At 38.8% G+C, this 27,210-nt stretch overlaps 1 protein-coding gene across 6 annotated transcripts in view; it reads left to right on the top strand.

Moving 5' to 3' along the window:
• Positions 1 to 26,803, top strand: part of TFDP2 (transcription factor Dp-2) — a 166,213-nt gene extending 139,410 nt beyond the window's left edge. For 3 of the 6 annotated variants that reach the window (XM_080822591.1, XM_080822594.1, XM_080822592.1), the window contains 7 exons: positions 3,427 to 3,589; positions 8,408 to 8,554; positions 11,875 to 11,943; positions 16,476 to 16,627; positions 20,396 to 20,562; positions 25,096 to 25,201; positions 25,417 to 26,753. In XM_080822591.1, coding sequence (XP_080678717.1) covers positions 3,427 to 3,589; positions 8,408 to 8,554; positions 11,875 to 11,943; positions 16,476 to 16,627; positions 20,396 to 20,562; positions 25,096 to 25,201; positions 25,417 to 25,600 — 988 coding nt within the window. In that variant the 3' untranslated portion in view covers positions 25,601 to 26,753. Of the gene's footprint in view, positions 1 to 3,426; positions 3,590 to 8,407; positions 8,555 to 11,874; positions 11,944 to 16,475; positions 16,628 to 20,395; positions 20,563 to 25,095; positions 25,202 to 25,416 lie in introns of all 6 variants that reach the window. The other 3 variants (XM_080822596.1, XM_080822593.1, XM_080822595.1) reach the window with 2 other exon arrangements.
• Positions 26,804 to 27,210: the final 407 nt, after the last annotated feature.

Here is a 27,210-nt window from a genome sequence, read left to right as displayed (position 1 = left end):
ATTAATTTTTTTATCTCTTATTTAATCTAATATATCTAAAATATATTTCAACGTGTAATTAGTGTAAAAAATATCCATGAGGTATTTAACATTCATTTCTTATACAAGTCTTGGAAATTCAGTGAAGTCGTCTTAATTCAGGCTTCCCAGATTTCATGTGCTTGATAGCTACATGTGGATCATACCTAGGTATTGAACCATGTGGATGAGGAGGCTTAAAATGCAGCTCATGACTGTGTTCCTGTCTCCTGGATCTCAATAAATGACCCCCTTTCTAAGAGTCGTTCTCTCACTTCCCTCTTTCCTAACATTTGTATCAACCAGTCACTTAGTAAAGATGAAAATAAATTTGTTCATCTTTAAAATTTACACAAATCCATCTCTTCTTATTCAACCCTACTTACCTAGTTGCCCCAATTTCAAGAGTCGATATTTCTTCCTAGGCTTACCTCTCATCTGGTCTCTGCTTTTGCCCCCTCGTAAATGCATTTTCTACTTTGCAGCCAGAATCTCTGCCTGACTGACAATTTTACCATGTTACCTTTAGTGGCTTCCCAGTATTTCAGTAGTAGTAGTTAGTGGTAATAGTAGTAGTAGTCTGTGACCACAGGTGATTCTTTGGGAATGTGGGGAAAAAGAAAGATATCTGGGGCGCCTGGATGGCTCAGTCGGTTGAGTGACTGCCTTCAGCTCAAGTCATGATCCCGAGAGTCCCAGGATTGAGTCCCATATCAGGCTCCCAGCTCCAGGGAGTCTGCTTCTCCCTCTGACCTTCTCCCTTCTCATGCTGTCTCTCACACTCTCTCTCAAATGGATAAATAAAATCTTTAAAAATAAATAAATAGATATAAATAAAAATTAAAAAAAGAAAGTAGGTATCTGTCCTTCCTTCATTCTTTTAAAAAGTACATTTAGTCTGTTTCTTAATGTATATAACACAGTAAAATGTGTAAATGATTTTTTTTTAAAGATTTTATTTATTTATTTGACAGAGACACAGCGAGAGAGGGAACACAAGCAGGGAGAGTTGGGAGAATGAGAAGCAGGCTTCCCGCTGAGCAGGGAGCTCGATGTGGGGCTCGATCCCAGGACCCTGGGATCATGACCTGAGCTGAAGGCAAATGCTTAATGACTGAACCACCCAGGCACCCCAAATGTGTAAATAATTTGTAAATGAATATAATTATACTAAAGCAAGGTGATAAAGTACAGGTTTCTTTGCATGGCATTTATGGGCCTGGCCCCTTGCCTCCCTTTCTGGTTCATCTTTTGCCTTGTACTTTATCTTCTGGTAATACTGCACTGTTTGTTTCTAAGTCTCTGAACATTTATCATCTGTTACACTCTCCCATGTGTGTACTGCTGCTGCTTCTGCCTAGTTGCCCTTACTAACTTCCTTCACTTGACAGTTCTTTTTTGGTGGTGGCAGCGGTGAAAACACTTACGAGATTTACCCCCAACAACTTTTTTAAGTGTACATTATCATTAACTGTACGTACTATGTTGTACAGCAGATATCTAGAACTTGCTCTTCTTGCATAACTGAAACTTCATTGAACGTGTTGAGCAATTCCTTATTTTCCCTTTCCCTCCAGTTCCTGGCAAGCATCATTCTACTCTTTGCTTCTATATGTTTGACTGTTTTAACATACCTTATATAAGTGAGATATGCATTATTTGTCCTTCTGTGATTGGCTTACTATAATGTCCTCCACCTTCATCCATGTTGTCACATATGGCAGGATTTCATTCTCTTTTAGGGCCAAATAATATTCGATTGTATGTATATGCCACATTTTTTAATCCTTATATCTGCCTATGGATATTAGGTTAGTTCCATTTCTTGGCTATTGTGAATAATGCTCAATGAATACGAGAGTGCAGATACCTCTTTGAGATCCTGATTTCAGTTCTTTCAGATATATACCCAGAAATGGGATCACTGGACCATATGGAAATTCTAATTTATTTATTTATTTATTTATTTATTTATTTATTTAAAAAGATTTTATTTATTTATTTGACAGAGAGAGAGAGATCACAAGTAGGCAGAGAAGCAGGCGGGGGGCAGCGGCAGGAAGCAGGCTCCCCACTAAGCAGAGAGCCCGACGTGGGGCTCAATCCCAGGACCCTGAGATCATGACCTGAGCCAAAGGCAGAGGCCCAACCCACTGAGCCACCCAGGCGCCCCTGGAAATTCTATTTTAAATATTTTGAGAGCCTCCATACTTTTTTCATAGCAACTGTACCATTTTCCATACCCACCAACGTGTACCTGGGTTCTAATTTCTCCACATTTTCACCAGTGCTTATTTTGTTTGTTTTGTTTTGTTTTTTAATAACCATCCTAACAGATGTGAGGTAATACCTCATTGTGGTTTTGATTTGCATTTCTCTAATGATTAGTGATGTTGAGCACCTTTTCATACACCTGTTGGCCATTTGTTTGTTCTTTTTGGAGAAACTTCTGTCCGTGACTTTTGCCTATTTTTAATTGGGTTATTTGAGGGGTTTTTGTTAATGAGTTGTTGGAGTTTCTTAGCTATTTTGGCTATTAACCCCCTGTCAGATAAAGGGTTTGTAAATATTTTCTCCCATTCCATAGGTTGCCTTTTCATTTTGTTGATTGTTTTCACTTGGCTCTTATTCCAGCAAATCTTTCTCCTCTAGGTTACATAAGATGTCCCTCTTCTCAGTTCCCATGAACTTGTAAATAACTCTGTCTTGGCACTTACCTTACTACATTGGAATTGTCTGTCCTTATAGGTCTGATTTGTCTCCACCGTCTTCCCCCCACCCCCACCCCCCCAACGAGATTCATACTAAGGGAAAGGATTTTGCCTCAGTTGTCATTTTTGTATTCTAGTCCCTACTGCAGTTCTTGGCATATAGTTGGCACTCAAAAATTGGTAGAACTAAATTGAACCCCTGACAATGTAATAAGTTATCAGAGTTTAGGACTAAGCATTAACCAAAGTTAAAATAATTGAAGACTTAGATCTTTTATTAATACCAATGACCTCTGTTTGAAATTTGAGTAGATAAATGAAACTGAGAATAGTGGTACTTTTAATTTTACGTGAAAACTGTGGCACACACAGAATACAAAAAAGGTAAATATGTAACTACCAGGGCAGCGTTTTTGTCTGTTCTTCTCATGGATTTATTCCCAGTATATAGAAAAGTACCTGGCACATAATAGTAAGTAACTGGTCAGTAAATATTTATTGAATAAATGAATGATGTGTATAGAAAACACTCAGCTTCATACTTTATTTTGCTTTAAGGCAAAAATTAAGTTGAAAACATTTCTTCATCTCGAATTCAATTTAAAATTACCAGTTAAAGCAGGAATCAAATTACTGTATTCTCCCATTAGTTTTATAAAGGAAGTCTAGTAGATAAATATGTATTTTTTTCTTTTAGTAAACGAAGCAAAAAAGGAGATAAAAATGGAAAAGGCTTGAGACATTTTTCCATGAAAGTGTGTGAGAAAGTTCAGCGGAAAGGTACAACGTCATATAATGAAGTGGCTGATGAGCTGGTATCAGAGTTCACCAATTCAAATAACCATTTGGCCGCTGATTCGGTAGGTACATCATGCATGTGACTTTGACTGGAACAGCGAAATAGTATATCTCTGGGTTGACTCATTTTTTAAGGACTCAGACAAGCTGGGGAATCCCCGACTCCTTTACCTGAGGGTTTCGTATTACCCATTGGGGAATTCTTTTGTTGTTGAGTTTTTGTTAGTTTTGTTTTTGAAAGCGTTCTTTTATTATATATTTAAACATAAAGATTAACAAGTATTTTTAAAAATCTACTTTTTGGGGCTACAAAAGGAACATACTGGTTTTTTTTTTTTTAAGATTTTATTTGAAAGAGAGAGAGAGAGAGCACACAACCAGGAGGAGGGGCAGAGGGAGAAGGAGAAGCAGACTCCCTGCAGAGCAGGGAGCCTAACTCGGGGCTCCATCGTAGGACCTTGAGATGATGACCTGAGCCGAAGACAGATGCTTAACTGACTCAGCCACTCGAGTGCCCAGGAACATACTTTTCTTTTTTTTTTTTTTTAAGATTTTATTTATTTATTTGATAGAGATTACAAGTAGGCAGAGAGGCAGGCAGAGAGAAGGAAGCAGACTTCCCGCTTGAGCAGAGAGCCCGATGTGGGGCTCCATCCCAGGACCCTGGGATCATGACCTGAGCCTAAGGCAGACAAGAACATACTTTTCTTAAACATACTTTTTATATTTGAATGACTTGAGATGTGTTTCTGAATTTGTTAATGTTTCTTCTATATCTAAGTCAATTTGAAAAATTTATCTTGTTTTTAATTGAAAAATAATGTATGAACGTGTCTTAAAAAATTCAGTTGTACCAAAGGGTATATAATAAAAAAACCTCTCTCTTTTTCTTTTTAAAGATATTTATTTATTTATTTTTATTTGAGAGAGCACAAGCAGGGGGAGCTACAGAGTAAGAGGGAGAAGCACGATTCCCGCTAAGCAGGGAGCCTGACCTGGGTCTCAATCCCAGGACCCTGAGATGATGACCTGAGTCAAAGGCAAATGTTTAACTGACTGAGCCACCCAAGTGCCCCATAATATCTCCTTATCACAGACCTTAATCTGTTTCCCCAAAGGTATATTCACTATTCTTGAGATTCTTGAGTATCATCCCCCAAATTCCTTATGCATATACATAATAAAATTTATTTCCTTTTTTATTTTTTAAAGATTTTATTTATTTATTTTATTTATTTTTATTTTTTTTTTAAATTTATTTATTTGTTAGAGAGAGCGCGAGCGAGCACAGGCAGACAGAGTGGTAGGCAGAGGCAGAGGGAAAAGCAGGCTCCCCACCGAGCAAGGAGCCCGAAGTGGGACTCGATCCCAGGACGCTGGGATCATGACCTGAGCCAAAGGCAGCCGCTTAACCAACTGAGCCACCCACGCGTCCCTTATTTATTTATTTTAGAGAGCAATAAAGAACAGTTCTGTCACTTCCAGAAGGTTCCTTCTGCCTTTTGTAATCTGTCCCTCCCTCTCCCTCTATCCCTAGGCAACCTTTGATCTGCTTTTTATCATTATAGGTCAATTTGCATTTTATTTAAATGTAATCATATTATATGTACTCCACAACAATTCTTTTTTTTCCCACAACAGTTTTGATAACAGTTCTTGACCTTAGTGGAAATAGTTATAGTCTTCCAACCTTAATTATGACAAAGGTTTTATTTTTGAGATGATAGCAACCATAATTTGATTTTTTTTAAAAGATTTTATTTATTTATTTGACAGAGATCACAAGTAGGCAGAGAGGCAGGCAGAGAGGGAGGAGGAAGCAGGCTGCCCACTGAGCAGAGAGCCTGATGCAGGGCTCGATCCAGTTTCTTTCTTAACTAAAAAAAAAAAAATCAGAAATGAATACTGAATTTAATCAAATTCTGTATACTTTCCTGAAAACTGTGGAGTTTTACACTGACACAAATGAGATTGGTGGGATTTTTTTTTTTTTTTTTTTTTACCATCTTTGCAGTTTTGATTTGCAATGTTAATGCTGGTTTTTTATAATTTAGAGGCTTTTTTCCTCCTTATTTCTCTTTATTCCATTACAGGTTAAATAGCATGGGTTGTATATTTCTCTTCCCTGACATGTTATAGAAATCACCTGTGACACCATCTAGGCCTGTCGATTTGGTGAGGGGTAAAGCTTAAATAGTATTCTCCATTTTTTCTTTGGTAATTAGTCTGTTTAGAATTTCTGTCTCCCTTAGAGTCAGTTTGGTATTTTATGTTTTCTTAGAAAATCCTCCATTTCATACCTGTTCTCAAAATTATTTGCAATTATTTTTCTCAGATTCTATACTGACCCTCCTGTTTTGCAGTTAATTTCTTTTTTTATCTTCATTTTTCTTTAAAATTTTTATTTATTTATTTATTTGACAGAGAACAGGAACACACAAGCAGAGGGAGGGGAGAAGCAGGCTCCCCTCAATGTGGGGCTCAATTCCAGAACCCTGGGATCATGATCTGAGCCGAAGGCAGACGCTTAACCAACTGAGCCACTCGGGAACCCCTTTTATCTTCATTTAATACTCTCTTTCCTGAAGTTACTTCTGTTATTTTTCTATTCTATAGACTATGATGTATACTTTACTTTTATTATTTTGTTTAGTAATTAAAATCTTTATAGCTACAACTTTTCCTCTCATTCACTGCTTTAGCCATTTCCCATTGATTCTGATATAATGTTATTCTTTAAATATTCTGCAACTTTGGTTTTCATTTCCTCTCTGACCTAAGAATGGCATTAGAGTTTTTATAGTTCCTGATGATAGGGATTTTTGTTTGTTTTTCTGGGTTTTTACTTTTTACTGAGTTTTTCATTAGCTGTGATCAGAGATTGTGAGTTGAATTTTTTATATTTTGGGGGGTTGCTTTGAGTTTTTTCTTGTGAGTCATTCTTTTCTCTGGCAACTGTAGAGAAGGTATGTAACATTCTGATTCTGAGTGAAAGTGGAAGTCTCAACATGTTCTACAAGGCTCCATATGACCTCGCCCACCATTACCTCTCTGATCTTATCTCCTGCTATGCACTCTCCCAGTTACTACACTCTAGCCACCTTATGATAAAGATTATATTTTGAAATGATAGCAACCATAATTTGATCTTTTTGAATGAACATTTCTTTCATTTTTCTTAATTAAAAATATCAGAAGTGAATATTGAATTTAATCAAATTCTGTATAGTTTCCTGAAAATTTAGTCGGAGTTTTACACTGATGATCATGAATGAGACTGGTGGGTTTTTTCGTTTTTGGTTTTGGAGTGAATATGCTGGATATGTTCCTTATCAGGCTATTACACTCACTATTTCCTTTGTCTGAATCTCTGCTAAGGAGCCATACGGTTTTGCTCTCCCCTCCAGTTTTCACTCAGATGTCTCTGTACTGAGGCATTTCTTAGTACATTTCATCATCTAACATACATTTTTACTAACCACCCCCATCCCCATCCCTGGATACAAGTTTGGGGGGGTTTTCTTCCTATTCCCTGCTGTGTGGGGGATTTTTGTTGTTGTTGTTTTTTGTTTCTTAATAAATTGGAAGGTTTGTTCTTTTAGTTCTTTAATTGGTTATCTTTATAACTTTAAGTAACTTCATTATTTTGTTTCTTTTGTTTGTTGTCACCTATAAAACCAGTATCTGTTGGTTATGAAGGAAAAAAATTAATATGCTTATATTTACTTGCATCTCCCATCTTTCCTGTTTAGCACAAATTCAGATTGAATATATTAGTGGTAGTTGTGAAAATAATAATATTATTATAGTTGTTGTTATGACTTTAAATAAATATGTTGTGCCAAAACCTCTATTATTATGTACTTCATCTGTTTGAATAGTTCATCTGCTTTGGATCCCGTGCCCCTTTAAATATCAAGGAGAACCTCACTCAGCAGGCCTACTTTGGTTTGTCTCCTGATATTTTTTATTATATTATCATTATTTCTACAGGGTCAGGATTTCTAATATTTACATTCACTTCTGTAACTTCAGTCTCTCCCTTCAAGTTTAGTTTCTGTATTTAGTTTTCTCGACCATCCGTGATTATGGCATTTGATTGATTAGATTTTTCATAGGAACTGCTTGTCCACAATAAAATAAGGGTTTTTTTCTTTCCACAATCTAAGTTAACACAGTCTCCTTCATTGAGAAAAATCTTGCTTAGAAAAATAATCAGCTGAAATAAACAATGTGCTTTAGTGATATATGTGATGACATTTTGGTGCAAGTTCCCTATTTTCGTTGTAGACTAGTAACAGTTTTCAGATCAGCACTAGTCCTTGGACCACATACTTGAAAAGCACTGTTTTACCTAACTAAAACATGCATCCTTGACTTTTCAAAGTCTTATAATATCCTCCCAGACAATGCAGGGTTTTAGCCCACTTTAATTAATACCTCCATTACCCCTTTCTGATATATACTGTTGTCACATATGTTAGTTCTATATATATTCTTGACTCCACAAGACATTTTTATTTTATAATATTTGAAATATACCCACATATTTGTCTTTCATGTTGGTCTTCATTCTATCCTACATCTCCAAACTTCTACCTTGTATCCCATCCATCTTTCTTCTACCTGAAGAATGCCCTTTAGTATTTTTTAATTTAGATCTATTGCTAACGTAATCTTTATTTTTTAGAATGTTTTGTGTTTTAAATCGTTTGAAAGTATCTCTATCTCATCCTTACTTTTGAAGGATATTTTCACTGGGTATGGAATTCTTTAAACACTCCTAAGATATTATAATAATAATATTAATTAAATATCCTAATATCCTATGACTGTATCTTAAGCCTTGAAATTTATCACTCATTAAAAGTATTTTTTAGCAGGCTTATGACCAGAAGAATATTAGGAGAAGAGTTTATGATGCTTTAAATGTGTTAATGGCAATGAACATAATTTCAAAGGAAAAAAAAGAAATCAAATGGATTGGCCTGCCTACCAATTCTGCTCAGGAATGTCAAAATCTTGAGGTAAGTGGAAAAATCTGTTTTTAGATAGTTGTTTATTCTATTTTACATAAGAGGCATTTTATTTTATTTTATTTTTAAAGATTTTAATTATTTATTAGAGAGCACAAGCAGGAGGAGTGGCAGAGGGAGAGGGAGAAGTAGACTCCCCACTGAGCAGGGAGCCTGACACGGGGTTCCATCCCAACACCCTGGGATCATGACCTGAGCCGAAGGCAGACACTTAGCTGACTAAGCCAACCAGGCACCTCTATAAGAGGCATTTTAATTTAGGAATACATATAATATTAAAATATTTCTAATTGTTCATGTATACTATTTTATTTTTTTGTCAGACTCTTTGTTGAATTTTAGAACTAGAAGGAGATTTAGAAAGGTATATAGTTGACTAATGAGAGACATAGAAATTTCTTAGAAAAGATATTTTATTCTAGTTTAATTGTGAACACTCTAATAATAAATTTTTGACAACTCATAAATAGAAATAATATGTTATTTGATGAAATGCTTGCTATGACCCCCCCCCCCAAAAAAAGGATCAAACTGGCTGTTTACTTTTAGTGTTTAAACTTTTGTCCTTGATTCTTGCATCAGTGGCAACAGAATGGTATTTCATCTGTGTCTTTATCTGAAAGGATAGAATGTTCAATGTACATGATTTTGGGATGCTATATGCAAAAACATTTTTTATTCCATTAACTTTAATCATTATAGAAAATCTTTCCTATATGAGCATGTGCCCTGACCTACTGGTTTTAAATTGATTTGACATAATTGTACTCTCATGGCCATAAATGGAATACACTGAGGTTAAATATAGCTTCTGGCAATAAATATGGTTGATTTCGTGTTTTTATTAGTCCTTTTTCCCCTCAGCAAATCAAAACTTATTTGATATTACTGCCCTTGTGGATGGAGGGAGAAATCAGACATTCATCAGAAGCTGTAGAATGTTGGGGCGCCTGGGTGGCTCAGTCAGTTAAGCATTTGCCTTCAACTCAGGTCATGATCCCAGGATCCTGAGATTGAGGTCCCACATTGGGCTCCCTACTTAGTGGGGAGGGTCTGCTTCTGCCTCTGTCTCCTCCCCTCCACTCATGCTCTCTCTCTCAAATAAATAAATAAAATCTTTGAACAAAAAAAATGGTTGTAGAATGTTATTCATATGCTACCATGGAAATGACCTCCTTTTCTCCTGATAGAGTAGAATTTGAGGATTTTTTTTAAGTTTTTTCTCTAATTTTTTAAAAAGATTTTATTTCTTTGTCAGAGAGAGAAAGTGGCAGGGCAGAGGGAGAACCAGGCTCCCTGCTGAGCAAGGAGCCGAATTTGGGACTCAATCCCAGGACTCTGAGATCGTGACCTGAGCTAAAGGCAGACACTTAACTTACTGAGTCACCCAGGTATCCCGAGGATCATTTTTATTACCAGTAATAGTAAGCTGATAACAAAGCCTCAACAAGCAGAAATCTATTAGCAGTTAGAGTGTGTGTACCCAAAGATTATACAAGACAGAATCTCTGACCCCAGGAGCTTTCATTCTAATTGAGGAAAGGAAAAATGTAAAAGAAGTTACCAAAACTGTGGTCAATTATTCCTGTGAAAGACATATGTACAGATGCTCTGGAAAGGGAGGTGAAGGAGGGCTTTACCAAGAAAAGAAACAATTCCTTGAGCTCAGTGATGAGGGAGGGATAGGTGTTTGCCCAGTGGTTCAGGGCAGGGAGGGCCTTCCAGAGGCAGACATAAGAAAGCATGTACACAGCTGGGTGTGACCAGAGTACAGGCAGGGCTAAAGGGGACGGATTTCTAAGTGTGAAGCTTTGAGGACCTGATCCTGGAAACAGTGGGAAGCTTTTGAATATAAAGAGAAAGACTGATGGGACATATTCAAGGGATCATCCTCCTAGTGAGGTTAGAAGTTGAACTAACAGGAAGATGTGGAGGGAGATTGAGGGGGTGGCTTGGAGATGGTCTGAGTTAAGTCAGTGTCATGAGGTTGGAGAGGTGTTTTACAGGTAGAATTGATACAACTTGGCTTGGTGTTAAACGAGAGTATGAGGGACAGGTAGGGGCCTGGCCTGTCACAGCTGCAGATACAGGGGGGGAAACTCTTTTCAAATTTAGAAAGCCACATAGATTTTTCTAGTGAATCTTAAGTAATTTAAGATGAAAGTGCTTTAGTGGTTAGATGAAAAATGAGAAGAAACTCTTGGTGCAGATTGGAGTAGATGGAGAGCAAATAAGAAACACTGTTAGAGTTGACAAGAAAAATGTCATGTTTGATGTTACTTTTGCCCAAAGTCACAGTGAGGAACTCGTCTCCGAGGAAATTCAGACCCTAATAACTATTTAGTTATTAAGTTAACTATTAAGTAATAGTTGTGTGAAGCTGGGAAATTTGTCCCATAAGCGTGTTCCTTACTCTACAAGTAGAAATTGTGTATTGAATATGTAGGCTCTCTGTATTAGGAGGTATGCCTATTTAAAAGTCAGTTAAACTGAAATCTTAAATGAGATCTTACTGCATTCTTTGGGTTGGCAATAATATAAGAAAGTAATTAATAGTAAGGTCTCTAGAACCAGATGGCTTAGGTTCAAATCCTGACTCTCGCCCTTCACTAGCTATGTGACCTTGGGCAGTTACTTTACCCTATATGCCTCCATTTCCTTACATGGAAAATGGGTAACAACAGTTCTTACTTCCTAGGGTCTTAAGAAGATGCCTTAAGATAATGTGTGTAGGGAGGGAAAAAAAGATAATGTGTGTAAAGTCCTTAGTTGAGTTGCTGGCACACAGAGTAAGTATTCATTAAGTGTTAGCTATTACTCTGATTAGAATTTGAAAATAGCAACAAGTACTGCATATCAAGTATTTATTAAGTGGATGGGTTCATTAATAATAATAGTTACCACAATTCTGCTATCATGCCTACTTGCATACCCCAACCCCTGCTCCCCAAAAAGGTGTGATATGCCTTTATTGATACTGGTAGTTAAAATGGATTGAATTTTAAGGAAAATTCTTTTTTTAAGATTGATTTATTTATTTTAGAGAGAGAACACAGAGCATGAGCTGGGGGAGGGGCTGAGGGATATGGAGAAGGAGAGAATTCCAAGCAGACTCCGCGCTGAGTGCAGAGCCCAATGCGGGCTCTTAAGATCATGACCTGAGCTGAAACCAAGAATTGAACACTAAATGGACTGAGCCACCCATGCACCCCTAAGGAAAATTCTTGATATCTGAGAATGGGGACCTGGACAGTGAGCAGTGCTTTATACTCTCCATATGTTCATGTTATTTTGTAACCTGTGTTTTAAAGATAGAGAAGCAGAGGAGGATAGAAAGGATAAAGCAGAAGCGGGCCCAGCTGCAAGAACTTCTCCTGCAGGTAAAGAAGCTGGGATGTTTTTCATTCTTTTCGGTACCTATATTCTGCTACTCTACTTACTTGCTTTTAGCATTGGTGTTTTCTCCTTTGGCTGCCTTTTGAGTAGTGTCTGATGGGACCGCACTAGGGCGGCCTCCTCCACATCTGAGCTCACCACCATCCACATGATCTGCCTTTACGATGATTGTCTCTCACCGTCATCATGGCCCCATGACAGGTCACCTACCCTGTGCATGACTTATATTATGCATTACTTCTGACACTTATTCTTACTCTGAACAGAAACTGTTAGAAGTCCTTTTGTGTGTGTTTATTTTAGCCCTAATTTGGAATATCAAGAAGTAAGGCTCATTAAACTTCAGGCACTTTGAGTAAAATTATCAAATCTACCTGTAATAACTTATTACCTGTAAATAACAGAACAATATGTAATGATTCAATAAACTCTGTAGAAATACCAAAAGTTAAAATGCATTTCTTTTTAAGAAAATTAGCTTTTATAGTGTTATAAGGATCCCTATATTTATACTGTCTTAGATAATTGCCTGGAATTTGGATGGTTTTTCAAATATAATAGAGCTAGTGTATAAAATCATTGAGGTAAAATCACATGGCTTTTTTTTTTTTTTTTTTTTAGTTTTGGTAGTTGTAGTTACTGTAAAAATTCACTTTGAGCAGTACCCTGGGGTCATTTTCAGTGCAATCAGAAACCCTTTTTAAAATGAGCCCAGAGGGTCTTTATGCTTTTTTACTTTTTAATCAGCAAATTGTCTTTATATGAAAAGCTTTCAACCACTCATAAAACCCACTTTAATTTCACAGTGTTAGATCCTATTTAATTTTTTAGGTGAGTCCACTTTTCAGAAGTAAAGGTAACAATTAAGTTACCAAATATTGTAGCAGTGTTTTCCCAAAACACTCCCTTTGTCTAATGGACAGAATAGGTTAGGTATTTTTAAATATTCCACATTTTTGTTTTTCACTTTGTAGATGCTTCTCTTTGTTTGTTTATTTCACCTTCATATGTAAATCAGAGCAGCAAAAGAAGAGCATTTAGCCCTTGCGAGGGCTCAGAATGATCTGAGAAGGAAATAGACCAGGAGCAGAGAAGTAGCAGCAGATAGAGCAGAGATTCCCCAAACACAGGCAAGCTCCAAAGGTGATGTTCCACCCTGAGTAGGCTGCCACTTTCTTCCTTGCTGTGTTCTGTGTCTGCTTTCACTCCGAACCCTGCGGGACCTACCTGAGGAGCTAGCGCAGGAGCAAGCGTTTTATGTATTTTTCATACTGGATTTCCAAATAAGGTTTTGTTTGAAGAGTATTCTGCAGCTTATAAAACAAAACACTTAGAAGAATTTGAAAGCTGATGGTTTTTTCCTATGCTCCTCCCTGTGGAATTCTGCCTTCTGCAACCTGGCCTGCCAGGCACTGGCTTCTGATCCGTGCTCTAACTTCCAAGTTCCCCTTCCCTGCCCCTGCCTTTCCTGTCCCCGCAGGGTTTCCCACTAGCTCACACTCCCTCACCTCTGTGCCAAGCCTTTCTCAGATTTCCTCAAAATCCTCATGGAACATTTTGGAGCCTGATTCTTGGCATAATGTTACTAAGAAAACTTGTTTATCAGTATGCCTGTAATTACCTGTTTATCAGAAAGAATGGTGCTGGGCATGATCACCCTCGTGCAGGTGGGATGGTTCATACCCCTAGATAGCCTTCATTAAGAAGGAAGTTGAATATTTTTTCCTCTGCTTATCTTTGTACAATGAATACTGTTTTTTTTTAAGTCCTAAATTTCTTTTCCTCTTCTGTCTTTCAAACCCAATATTTATAGATTTCAACGCAGGGGCAACCTAGCTGTCAACATTTATAAAAGTAGGTCTCTCTCAACATTAAAGTGAAACCCAAAGTATAACTGAAAACAGCCACTCTCTGGTCTTCTGGTGGACATACACACAGCTTATTTCCTGCTAGTGTTTTGTTTCTCTCTCATTCATCAAGTACCATTTATGAAGATGTCACAGAAAGTAAATTAAACGTGTCCCTGAACACTAATAATTTACCATGGCAAAGCTGGCTTAATTTCTAACAAGTTAATGTCACCACTCACTAACATCACATGACACCGGTCAGTTTTACTTAACTGCCACCACTTTTCATTTATCCTTGGTTAATGTAGATGAGGAAGGGTGTGAATAGATGGTATCTATAGGTAATCCAGATACCCTACTTTTTTTTTTTTTAAAGGACAGTATTCTTTTTTTTTTTTTTAAAGATTTTATTTATTTATTTGTCAGAGAGAGAGAGTGAGTGAGCACAGGCAGACAGAGTGGCAGAGGGAGAAGCAGGCTCCCTGTGGAGCAAGGAGCTCGATGTGGGACTCAATCCCAGGATGCTGGGATCATGACCTGAGCCGAAGGCAGCCGCTTAACCAACTGAGCCACCCAGGCGTCCCCAGATACCCTACTTTTATCTGTATAACTATCCCTACCAGCCATTAAACCTTTTCCAGGGCTGCTAATGCATAGCAAAATGAATGTGTGAACCTGCCCTCTGTTCTGCCTCTAAAATTGATGTTAATGAGCCTGGAAGAGAACAGAAGGCTGAAGGAAATCAGTCAAAGGGCAACAAAGGAAATCTACCCAAAATAAATAGGAGGTGACTTTTCTTTTTACTGTCTAAATAACACTATATATGTTATTACTGCTTTCTTCACCTGAAAAATTTCTGTACACGTATTGAACAGTGAGTCATACATATGTAAGGACTGTTATTTACTACTGTTGATATTCCCTCCTATCCTGAGGCCCCGCTGCAGCAGTAGGGCCACAAAGTGAGGGCAGAGTATGAGAGCATCTCCTGAGATGCTTTTTCTGGTAGAAGGAAAGAGAATCTAGGCAGAAGTATTCAAACACTTAATTCTTTTTCTCAGTTTTACAGTATCAATAACGTATTTTTTTCAACATTAAATATATTAAACAATGAATATAAAACAGCCCTTACTCTTCACCAGCAGAAAATAATGAACTATAACTTCAGTAATGTTTGATAATATTCATAGTGATAGTGTTTTGTTTTGTTTTGTTTTGTTTTGTTTTGTTTTGTTTTGTTTTGTTTTAGCGAGAGAGAACACACACACACCAGCAGAGGGGAGAGGGAGGAGCAGGCTCCTCGCTGAGCAGGAAGCCTGCCATGGGGCTCAGTCCCAGAACCCTAGGATCATGACCTGAGCTGAAGGCAGACACTTAACTGACTGAGCCACCCAGGTGCCCAGTAGTGATAGTTTTTTGATAGTGATTGATATTGATAGTGATTTCTAGACATAGTGCTAGGGCTAGAATAAATTGGCATCCCTTCTATTTTGTGAATTTTAGGCATAAATGTTCACTTTCTAGGGATAATACCCAGTCATTTTAAGATAAAAGTAATCTTAATTAAACTTTTGTTAAGGCTCAGAACCTAAAACAAATAATCCTAGGATAAGATTGCTAAAACATAGAAAGCAACTTAAATTCATCCCTACTGGGCAAAGATGAGACATGCCAGTAAAAGGGAATGAGAGGATCTGACTTTAGGAGCATTTAAAAAACCATTCTGTTTCATGAGTAGATAAAAAAGTTGAATTGCATAGTCTTTCTAGCTATGGATTTCTCTGGTACATTTGCCTTATTAAAAGGGGTGTGAACAGTCACTTCTTTGACTTGCAAATAATGGTTATAACTAAAAGTAGCAGCAAGACTCAGTATCAGGATTAGGCCTTGATCTATCTTATAAGTGCCAAGCCTTAGTTTCTTGTCTGAAAGATGTCAGGTGAAGGGTGGGTCAGGCCAGACTCCAGCTGTGCCCTGTGGATGCAGGAATTCTGTGCAGGTGCCCTAGGAAACTCAGGTGAGTGAGGGCAGAGCCACTAGGCTCTGGACTCCCTGCCCCTCTGCCACCAGCCAGAGCAGTGCTGCTTCCATCTGTTTTACGTAGTTGTCCATAGATTTCATTTGAAGAAAGGATTCTGTGACTTTTATAAAGTTTACATATCCCTGAGCTAGACAGGTTAAAAGGTATATGTAACCCCCAACTCCCAAGAATCTGTTAGATAAGTGGAAAATATAAGTTCGCTTGGTATCACTTTCTCCTTGTCACTCTAAGAAGAGTTGCAGGCGCTCCTGGGCTCTTGCTGATTTGTAAGATCCTGTGTCTATGGATGACAGAAGCCATAGGCCCCATAATTTACATTAGGATGATGTCAGACATCATTTAAAAGTACGTGTTTTCCCTTGAAATGTATCTGAGTTAGATCATTCAAATATTTTTTCCTAAGTATTTCATTTTCGTTAAGTTATAGGTAGATGGCCTCTTTATATATCTCCAATTTCTAATACTATTAATGCTATTTAATAGTATTTAAGGTCTCTGATAGTATTTAAACTCTTTAATTTCTAATTCTCTAATACTATTTCTTGAATGTATTTATTATAATTCATTGAATCCCAACTCACTTATCCACATTAAATGACCATATTCTTTTTCTTGATCATTACAGCAAATCGCTTTCAAAAACCTGGTTCAGAGAAATCGGCAAAATGAACAGCAGAACCAGGGTCCTCCAGCTCTGAACTCCACCATTCAGCTCCCATTTATAATCATCAATACAAGCAGAAAAACAGTCATAGATTGCAGCATCTCCAGTGACAAGTGAGTGGAAAACTAGGGGCGGCCTATAGGGCTGGCCTCCCGGGAACACATTCCTATCATTCACAGCATAAAGAAGGGTGTCCTTCATTATCCGAGTCCTCTGAGGCTGACCTCCCTGGGGTGCAGACATGGAGTGCTGCCATCTACTAGTGCATTCTTCATCACTCACCCTCTCAGCCCCTGTCTTGTGCCTGGCACTGCACTGCCTGTCCTATATGCATTGTGGGCCTGGACCCCGGCCAAGGTGCACGTGTATGTACATGTATGTGGTAACCCTGGGCAAGTAACTGCCTTAAAGTAGACCATCAGTGAGAGCCTGGGACAAGGTGGGTTCACTGGTGATTGACTTCCATGGTTTAGTGTGGAAATATTTTAGGTCAGCATGTGGCATTAAGGCAATTGTTTCTTTGTTTTGCTGTATCTGAGTTGAGTATGCTTCTCTTTATTAATGAATGGACAGGAAAATTCTAGTTGCATTCTCTGCTTGCTTTTTTTCTTGTTTATTTTATAACTAGAAGTTTATACCTTTTGATCACCTTCAACACCTCCACCTCTGGCAACCACCAGTCTGTTCTCTGCATCTATGAGTTCATTTTTTTTTTTTAGATTCCACATATAAGTGAAATCATACAGTATTTGTCTTTGATTTATTTCAGTTAGCATAATGCCCTCAAGGTCCACTCATGCTGTTGCAAATGTCAGAATTTCCTTCTTTTTTATGGCCAAATATTACATTTATGCACAAACGTGTGTGCACACACATATACCACATTTTCTTCATCCATTCATATTTCAGTGAACAGTCAGGTTCTCTATCTTGGCTATTGTAAATAATGCTGCAGTGAACACGGGGGTGCAGTTATCTTTGTGAAATAGTGATTCTGTTTCTTTCAGATAGATACAAGTGAGATTGCTCAATCACATGGTAGTTTTTTGTTTGTTAGTTTGTTTGTTTGTTTGTTTGTTTGAGGAACCACAATACTGTTTTCTATGGTGGCTGTACCAATATACATTCCCACCGAGATTTTTTTTACATTTTAACTAAAGTTGATGATGATATTTATCATAGCAAGTGAAAAGTAGCAGTTTTAAAGATACTGCTAAGAATTAATTGTAATTTGTAATTAATTTGTAATTTGTAACTTTACCCTTCATGAGAACAGTAGTGGTCTTCAGGCCATGACCTGTGTCCTGAGATAGTTAAGGAAGTAGGGTTGTGGAGTGAAACAGACCCAAGTGTGGATTGTGACTCCCCCATTTAGCTACTTCAAAGCAGTTTTCTAAAGAACAAAAGGGGATGATTCCAAGGCCTCTATCACATCCTAGCCTTATGAGGCTTAAATACCATGATGTCTTTAAAGGATCTGACCCAAAGCAAGCACTTTACAAATATAGCTGCTGTTACAAGGAGTCAGCATATAATCTATTGACCAAGTCAGGATTCATTTGAAAGTGAAAGAGGCCCAGTAATTACATCAGCCCCACAGGCACAGTCCAAGCCTGTCCGGGGAGACTAGGACCTCTGGTTTCCTTGGAGCTACAACATTGCCCTTGGGCTTTGCCTTCCCTTGTTTTTCCCACCTTTGTCTCAGGCAGTGTTGCTTCCCTTGTTTATCTTGATTGCATATAGAGATTCTAGGTCACTTAAATAAGAAGGTGCCAAAAGAAAAACAGTGAGCAGGGATTTCAAAAGTATTTGATAATTAAGACTATAGACACAAGGAAAAATAGTATGAAGTCAGAAGATCCATTTTTCATTCTGTCTGCTAGCAACATAGTGTCTTAACCTTTTTGAGATCTGGTTGCTTCCTCCTACAAAAGTGAGAATTATAGTATTTAACTTGCTGGTTTTCAAAAGTTATAGATCAGTCCTTAAAGGACCCAGCCCTGTGGTCAGTAATGGTATGTGTCTGTATTATTATTCACACAGTTGCAAAATCTTGACAAAACCCTACATCTATAGGGACTGTTAACATATATTCTCATAAAACTGAGAATTCTAGAGAATTTTTAACATACTTTCAGGAGAAACAAACTTAGAATTCTAGTTTCTCTCTCCAGTTAGCCTCTTGTTTAGTAAGGGATTATTAAATTCTCTTCATTACTTAGTGCTCTAAGTCTAAAAAAGAGTAGCAAGAGAATCTGGGAACCATTGGCCTAAGGGAATTAGGGATTCTGTTCATCCCAGGCTGGGGCCTGGTGAGGTTTCCATCCTTCGGTGGTTTACTGACTCATGCCCTTTCCTGCCCCTCCTCTGAGTGAAGGGAAGGAGGCTATGAGCAGCTTGTAGAAGCTTGTTGCAAGGTAGGTCCTAAAGCCTTGTCTTTCAGTTACTTTGGTGATGCAATCTTTTCCCCTTAATTAGCCTGGAGGCTTTTTCACAATGGGGATTAAATTTACAGAACCGTCTGCTTTTAACATATGCCAGGAATCATCCCTGTGACAGGCATTTTTTTTTCCTGAAAATTTGTTAATGTCCTTTATTCAGATTTATATACTTCAGATTATTTAAACTTGGCATTTCACTTTAAGTTGTAATCTTTACCCTGATGTAAGATCTAGCATGAATAATTTTACCTTCTCACGACTTTAGTAAGAATTTCATGACAACATAAACCCACCACTGTGCCAGAATATTCACTGCACTCCGTCCCCATAGGGCTGAGGCCTGTGGGTGAAGGTGCCCCAGGGCCTAGCCTAGGAGTCAAAAAGACTATGCCTTGCTTTCCTATATTTACCTTTTTTTTTTTTTTTTTTTTTTTTTCAGATTTTATTTATTTGGCAGAGAGAGAGAGCACAAGTAGGCAGTGTGGCAGGCAGAGGGAGGAGAAGCTGGCTCCCCACTGAGCAGGGAGCCCGATGCGGGGCTCGAGCCCAGGACCCTGGGATCATGACCTGAGCCGAAGGCATATGCTTAATGACTAAGCCACCCAGGTGCCCCTATATTCACCTTTTGGGGGTGTACTGGGCATCTGGGCATCCTGATTTGGTGCTTTTCTTTTTTAAGGTTTTCTTTATTTGCTAGAGAGAGAGAGAGAGAGCACAAGCAGGGGGAGCGGCAGATAGAAGGAGAAGCAGGCTCCCTGCTGAGCAAGGGGCCGGATGCTGGACACCATCCCAGGACCCTGGAATCATAACCTGAGCTGAAGGCAGCCACGTAACCGACTGAGCCACTCAGGCATCCCTGATTTGGTATTTTTCAAGAACATTTGGAAATGTTCTATATATTTATGTGGCACTTTTTCCTTAAGTCGTTTCACTTCTTAGGCTCTTAAGACAGGATTTGAGTTTTGGTTCATTTGTGAAAAGTCATGCATTTATTGCTTATCTAAAGTATGCTTTAGTTAACACTTGATTCAGGAACATTAAGCAAACATCCAAAATGGGTTTTTTTTTCCTCAAACCTAATAGGCCAACTTAGAGTAGGGTTGTCATATATTAAACTGAAAAGGCTTTCTTAATAATTTGACTTTCGTGACAAAGCTTGAAAAGTATTGGCTTTACACCAAAGTTGTCCCCTGTTTGTAACAGCTTAATGAGGGCTGAAGTTTATGGACTCCTATTGTCTGTCATAGAAAAACTGTTTTAATTGGGAAAGTGGCTTATTTGAGATGTCATTCCCCTGAACACAGTGGAATGACAGTAGCAGTTTCCAGTACTATAGCTGAATGTAGGCCCTCATTCTTTTATGTAATGTACAGAGTACCACACTACGCAGCCCTCCCCTATCCCACTGAAGCCCCATACTAACTTTGTTTTCTGATGCAGGTTTGAATATCTTTTTAATTTTGACAACACCTTTGAGATCCATGATGACATAGAAGTACTGAAGCGGATGGGAATGTCCTTTGGCCTGGAGTCAGGCAAATGCTCTCTGGAGGATCTGAAACTTGCTAAATCGCTGGTGCCAAAGGCCTTAGAAGGTTATATCACAGGTATGTTAATGAATGCTTTCCCATTCTGTCCCCTGTAAATGTGACCATTCCCTTGAATTTCTTATTTATCATAGTTTGCTTTTCTTTAGAGATACAAACACAAATATGTAACCTGGGAACAATTTCTTGTTTCGTTTTTCTTATTGCTGACCTTTATATAAATGGACTCCTAGTGATACATTCTTTAGTGATAATGGGTTTTTCCACTCAACATGATCTTTTCATCCATCCACATGATTTAATGTAGCTGTAATTCATACATTTTTACCACTGTATAGAACTCCATTATATGAATATATCACTGTTCATTCATTTTACTGATGATGAACCTTTGAGTTTTGTTTCCAATTTCTTAATATGAAAAACAGTGCTACTTTGAACATTTCTATGATGATACCATAGTGCCCCAAGTGCCAGTGTGTGGCATGAGACAGCTGGGTCCCGGGTGCGGGCAGCTGCAGCTTCACTTATGATAAAGCCAGAGCTTTTTTTTTTTTTTTTTTTTAAAGATTTTATTTATTTATTTGGCAGACAGATTACAAGTAGGCAAGAGAGGCAAGCAGGGAGAGAGAGGAGGAAGCAGACTCTCCACGGAGCAGAGAGCCCGATGTGGGGCTCGATCCCAGGACCCTGGGATCATGACCCGAGCCGAAGGCAGAGGCTTTAACCCACTGAGCCACCCAGGCGCCCCAAAGCCAGAGCTTTTTAATTTGATTTCACAAGTTACATTCTCACCTGCAGGATGGAAGTATTCTATTTTTCCCAAATCAGGTGGATGGGAAATGGCATCCTCATTTTTTTTAAATTAAGATTTCATTTACATACCATAAAATTCGCCATTTTATGGTATGTACAGTTCAGTGGGACTTAGTATATTCATAAGGTTGTGCAATCACTAATTCTACAACATTTTTATTTTTATCACTTCAGAAAGAAACCCCATACACATTAGCAATCACTCCCTATTCCCTCATTCCTCCCAGCCCTAGGCAGCCAGTAATCTGCTTTGTCACTGGATTTGTCCATTCCGGACATTTCCTATAGATGGAATCATGCACTAGCAGCCTTTGTGACGGATGTCTTTCACTTAGCATGAGGTTTTCAAGGTTCATCCATGCCGTAGCGTCGGTACTTCATCCCTTTTTATTGCCATCGTATGAATAATAGCACATTTCATCTACCCATTCATTTAGTTGGTAGACATTTGGATTGTTTCGGGGCTATTACGAATGATGCTGCTATAAACGTTCTTGTACATGTTTCCGTGTGATCCTAAGTTGTCACTTCTGGTTGTATACCTAGTAGTGCAATTTCTTGGTCAAATCGCAACTCTATATACATTTTGAGTAACTGCCCAACTATTCTCCAAAAGCATTTGTACCATTTTGCAGTCCTACGAGCAGTGTATGAGGGTTCTGGGTTGTCCACATCCTTCTCAGTAATTATCACTGTCCATCCTTTTTATTATAACCTATTCTTGTAGATGCGAGGTAGTATTTTACTGTTCTTTTATTTTGCATTTTCCTAATGGCTAGTGTGCTAAGCGTCTTTTTGTGTGCTTATTGGTCACTTGTAAATCTTCCTTGCAGAGATATCTATTCAGATCCTTTGCACATTTTTGCATCAGGTTGTCTTTTTATTGTGATTTTTAAGAATATATTGAGTATACTTGAAAACAAAGACAGTATGTTTTGCATGTTGTATAATTCAGATTTTTTTTTCTGATTCAGAAATCTTTATGATTATCTCATTTCCCAAGACTATGTATATTCTGTACATATAATTTGGAGGCATAAATAATGCTTTTTGCCTTTGCTCTTACCAGTTTCCTTGATTTATAAATATCACCACCTAGAATTTTACATCACTTTCTGAAGACACTGTAATATTAGTTCTAAGGTATAGTAAATCAAATATGAGCCAAATATGAGCAAAGAGGTAGTTCTTTTTTTTTTTTTAAGATTTTATTTTTTAAGTAATCTCTACACCCACCTTGGGGACTACAACCCAGAGATCGAGTCTCATGTTCGGCCAATGAGCCAGCCAGGTGCCCCTCGTCTTTATTTTATTTTGCTCTATGGTTTTGGCCCTCTGGTCAAAACACAAGTTTGTTAATTGAGATTTGGTTTCTGTTGGATTTGGCTCTTAAACTGGCACCATCCACCTGCTGCAGGTGTGACTCCTTCTTGTCCTTTAGCCAGCTTGCCCCCTCTCTTTGCCCCCCATGCTCCCTTCTCCCCACTCTGTCCCCAAGCAGGCCCTGCTGTTTTCTTAGCAGCGCAGGCATAGTGGCAGTCCAGCAGGGGCTGAATAAAGGGCTTACTCAATAAATCACCAGAACTTCATTTTAGCTTATTCTCAGTGAAAAGGCTCAGGGCAATCAGGCAGGCTCTATGGTTTTGATCTCTTTGTGACCTCATTTGCAGCCTGGGACATAGACTTTCTGGTTACTTTAAAAGAAGAAATTTGTGCCTTTAGTGTGCAAAGGGACAGAATGGCTCTTGAGTTAGATTGTGAGAACTATTGTGTGGATCTTATGATAATGCGAAAGAAATGTAGGCTTTTCAAAGCCATTGTGAAAAGGAAAATTTACTGTGTCTCGCTCACAAACAAGTAAATAGCTGTGTTCTGACAGAAAGTTTCCATATATACTAATTAATATTCACCACAGGATTCTGGCTTTAATTTCATCTTGCACAGGCTTGTTCTTATTTAATGTAGTTAAAGTCTGCTATTCTTCTTAGAATTGAAGTTCTTTTTTTCCACAGCTGTCTTAGCTAGCCTATAAAGAAAAGGGTTCACAAGGCCATTCTAAAATTAATGAAATAATTTAGTTTCCTTTTTTCCTACATAGGAAGCTTCTCACTTGGTCAGACAGTACCAGTAGCAGAGTGTTTAATCCTAGTACATATAGTTCTGGGGGGTTTTGGGGGTTCCTTTTTTTGGGCACAGTAATTACAAAACTATTTTGATTAGCTGTAATAAAGGCTCATTACTAAATTGCACTTTCTGAGTATGTATAAGGTCTTATTTTGTAATGTAAGTCAAAGAATTTCTTTTTAGGAATACATTTCTATCATTTCTTTCACTCTTTTGTAAACTTAATGTGAAAGAGACTATACTCATTCATTCAGTAACATTTAGATCTTACATGTTCCACGGTCTTCTTTGAGCTAAATTCTAGACAATGAGACCAGTATGAAACTAATAAAATTATAATAAGAATTTATCAGGGTTATGATTGGAGAAATATGATATATGCACAGAAAATAAGATTACAAGGTTATATACCAAAAATATTTTATGCAAACTAAAACAGTAATGCCTGTCTCACCTTCATTAGAAATGTGACTGCATATGACCTTTTAAAATAAGGGCTAGTTTGAGTTACAGAGCAAAGGATGCCAGGGAAAAGAATGTATCTTTGATGAGTAATAGCACTGAGTTCTTTAGGGGGCACATGAAAAGATGGTGCAGTGGGAGTTTTAGTAAAAATGTGTCTAACCGGGGCACCTGGGTGGCTCAGTGGGTTAAAGCCTCTGCCTTTGGCTCAGGTCATGATCCCAGGGTCCTGGGATCGAGCCCCACATCGGGCTCTCTGCTCAGCGGGGAGCCTGCTTCTCCCTCTCTCTCTGCCTGCCTCTCTGCCTACTTGTGATCTCTGTCAAATAAATAAATAAAATCTTTTTTAAAAATAATGTGTCTAACCTCCTTACCTGTTTCTTGTCTTTTTTTTTCCCCCCCAGAAGGTGGGGAGGGGGAGAGGGAGAGAGAGGAATCAAAGCAGGCACCATGCCCAGCGTGGAGCCTAATGCAGGGCTCCATCTCAACCCTGAGATCACAGCCTAAACTGAAATCAAGGGTCAGTCAGACGCTTAACCGACTGACCCACTCAGGCACCCCTGTCCTTCTTACCTGTTTTTGATTTCACTTTCTTTTTACCCACTCCTGGCTTTAGCTTTTAACACCAGTCAGAGTCTTTGGTGGTGAGGACAGCAGGTGTCCAAGAATAGTGCAGCAATCACTGGGCTCTCAGCTGTCTCTCGAGGTCTTAATTAAGAAAAAAGAGTGGGAGTCTGTGATTGGTTTAATTAGAATTCTTCCTCACTGTAGTCTGCCTTCCCATATTTTTTTTCCTATTCTTATGTCCTAGAGATTTCCTTTTTCCAAGCTGAAGAAATGTGGATTATCCCCAGAGCAGATTTACCTAGCTGTGATTTTTTTTTTAAGCTATTTATTTATTTGAGAGAACACACACAGGGAGAGCGCACAAGCGGGGGCGGCGGGGCGGAGGGGGGGGTTGGCAGTGGAGGGAGAGGAGCAGCAGGCTTCCGCTGAACAGAGAGCCTGATGTGGGGCTCCGTCCCAGGACCCTGTGATCACAACCTGAGCCAAAGGCAGCCACTTCACTGACTGAGCCCCTCAGATGCCCCTCACCCAGCTGTAATTTAGATCAGGCTCGTGCCCTTCCTCATCCGTGCTTCCTTCAACTTGCAGTGAACCAACATCTTCTGTTTCTGTTTCTCCCTACAGATATCTCCACAGGACCTTCCTGGTTAAATCAGGGACTACTTTTGAACTCTACTCAATCAGTTTCAAATTTAGACCTGACCACTGGTGCCACCTTGTCACAATCAAGGTACGTATTTTTTCTGGGTTAGAAAGAGAAGCGGTGAAGCCCTGAGCCCCTCCATGGGAAGAGCCAGGTGTCACTGCCAGCAGTGGTCTTTCTGGAGCGGGTTCGGGCAGAGCGCCCCAGTGGCACCTCCTCTCCCATGTTTTTAGTCCTACATTTTACAAAGCTTAAAACATTCACCACGTTAATGAGCTTGTGTGTTTTTAATTATTTGCTAGTGTAAACCAGGGGTTGTGCTTGGATGCTGAAGTGGCCTTAGCAACTGGGCAGTTCCTTGCCCCAAACAGTCACCAGTCCAGCAGTGCGGCCTCTCACTGCTCTGAGTCGCGAGGCGAGACCCCCTGTTCATTCAACGACGAAGACGAGGAAGATGACGAGGAGGATTCCTCCTCCCCAGAATAAAGACAGGAGAAAACCCACATTTTAATATTTGATGCTCATGTGTGTTTTTAGTGTGAGCTCTTGTTTTTGAAATGATTGCTTCAGTCTTTGCCTTTGTTTGCACTGTGTGTTCAGTGAAAACTAGGGAAACACAATAAGCAAATTATCTGAAGGCTGAGATGATTGAGATGAAAGTTAACATAGCATGAATGAAAACTTTGAACGACAGAGCCATGGATCACACTGCAAACAAAGCGGTTTTCTGAGGTGATAGAGGGGACAGTCCCTAAAGAATTGGCAGCATGAATGAAGCTCATTTATCTTCCACGAGTTGGGATCCTTGTGTTCCCCCACACCCACGTAACCCCCCTTAGAATCAAGATTGCTGTAGCGAATAGCCCGTGACATCACGTTTGTCATGTCTCTCTTCCTCAACTGGGCTGCTTTTTACAAGCAGAAGTGACCATGAGAGGATCCAGTGAGGATGAGTTGTACAGTGAGGGCTGTAGACGGCAATCCTTGTGGTCTAAGGAGTATAGATTGAACTGCTGAACTAGTTGGAAGTCTAGTTGAGGTGCTTGGTGCATCAGCTGCCTTAGACAGCTTCTAGAAAGGAGCAAGCGCTAATTCTTAAGTACTTAAGTGACATTTAGAATAATTTATAGTAAAACTGAAACGATCATTATTAGCCAATGCATTGGTGCATAGAATTTTCTAGGGCTACTTCTGGAAGCCAAAATAGAATAGCGTTTCCACGTGCATTAAATACTTTGCCAGCACTGCCTTTGCCAGCATTCGAAATCTGGAGTTTTACAGAGAAGGAAATTGTATCTGTAGTTTTAATCAAAGCTGTGCATTTCATATAGCTTTTTCATTTAAAACAGAACCAAGAAACAAATTCCTGTGACTGAACTGCTTGCTTAGAGTTCCCTACAGTGCTTGTATGATTTTACTCAGTGTGCAATTTGTGAAAATGAACCAAATGTCATTACTTTTGTCTTAAAAGAAAAGTCTACTTCAAGAATATGGACAGCAATGTTTTCCTGTACATGTCACCTTTTGTACATTTTCGTTTTCAAAATTACCGTATTTGGCTTATTCCTGGCTAAATTGTATTTCAAACTAACCTGCTATTCAGTGTTTCAGAGAAACACGGAAAAATATTGATCACTCCAAATGCTTGGATCTGTTTCATATTGTGCAGTAAACAGTATGTTGTTCCATAGCCAAAGATGCCACCGGGAACACTGCACTGGTGTAGTCACAGTTCCTGCTCTTCCGAACAGGGGAGCATGGGGATACCTGCTAGTGTGGCCAAACCCCAATCTAATTTCACAGTAAGGCCTTCAGAAGGAGCAAATAACAATGGAAAATAATCCTTTGACTCGAATCATTTGGATTTGCCTCTAGATTAATCTAGCACCTTTGGGCCCAGCTCAGGCTTGTCCCAGATTGGTGCTTTTCTAAATCCATGGGGGAAGTACGGATGCCTTCTGATATCTTTTCCACTCTGCTTCCAGTGAGCTGGAGGTGAAAGATATGGCTAACCTAAAATTTTTACTAAGGCCGTGAAAACTAATACACGAGAACACACAACTTTAAGTTCCTTTGAGACAGCACTCATTCTGTCA

This window comes from Martes martes (assembly GCF_963455335.1).
Source record: "Martes martes genome assembly, chromosome: 1".
Taxonomy (NCBI): Eukaryota; Metazoa; Chordata; class Mammalia; order Carnivora; family Mustelidae; genus Martes; species Martes martes.
This window is presented reverse-complemented; position numbering and strand designations above follow the sequence as displayed.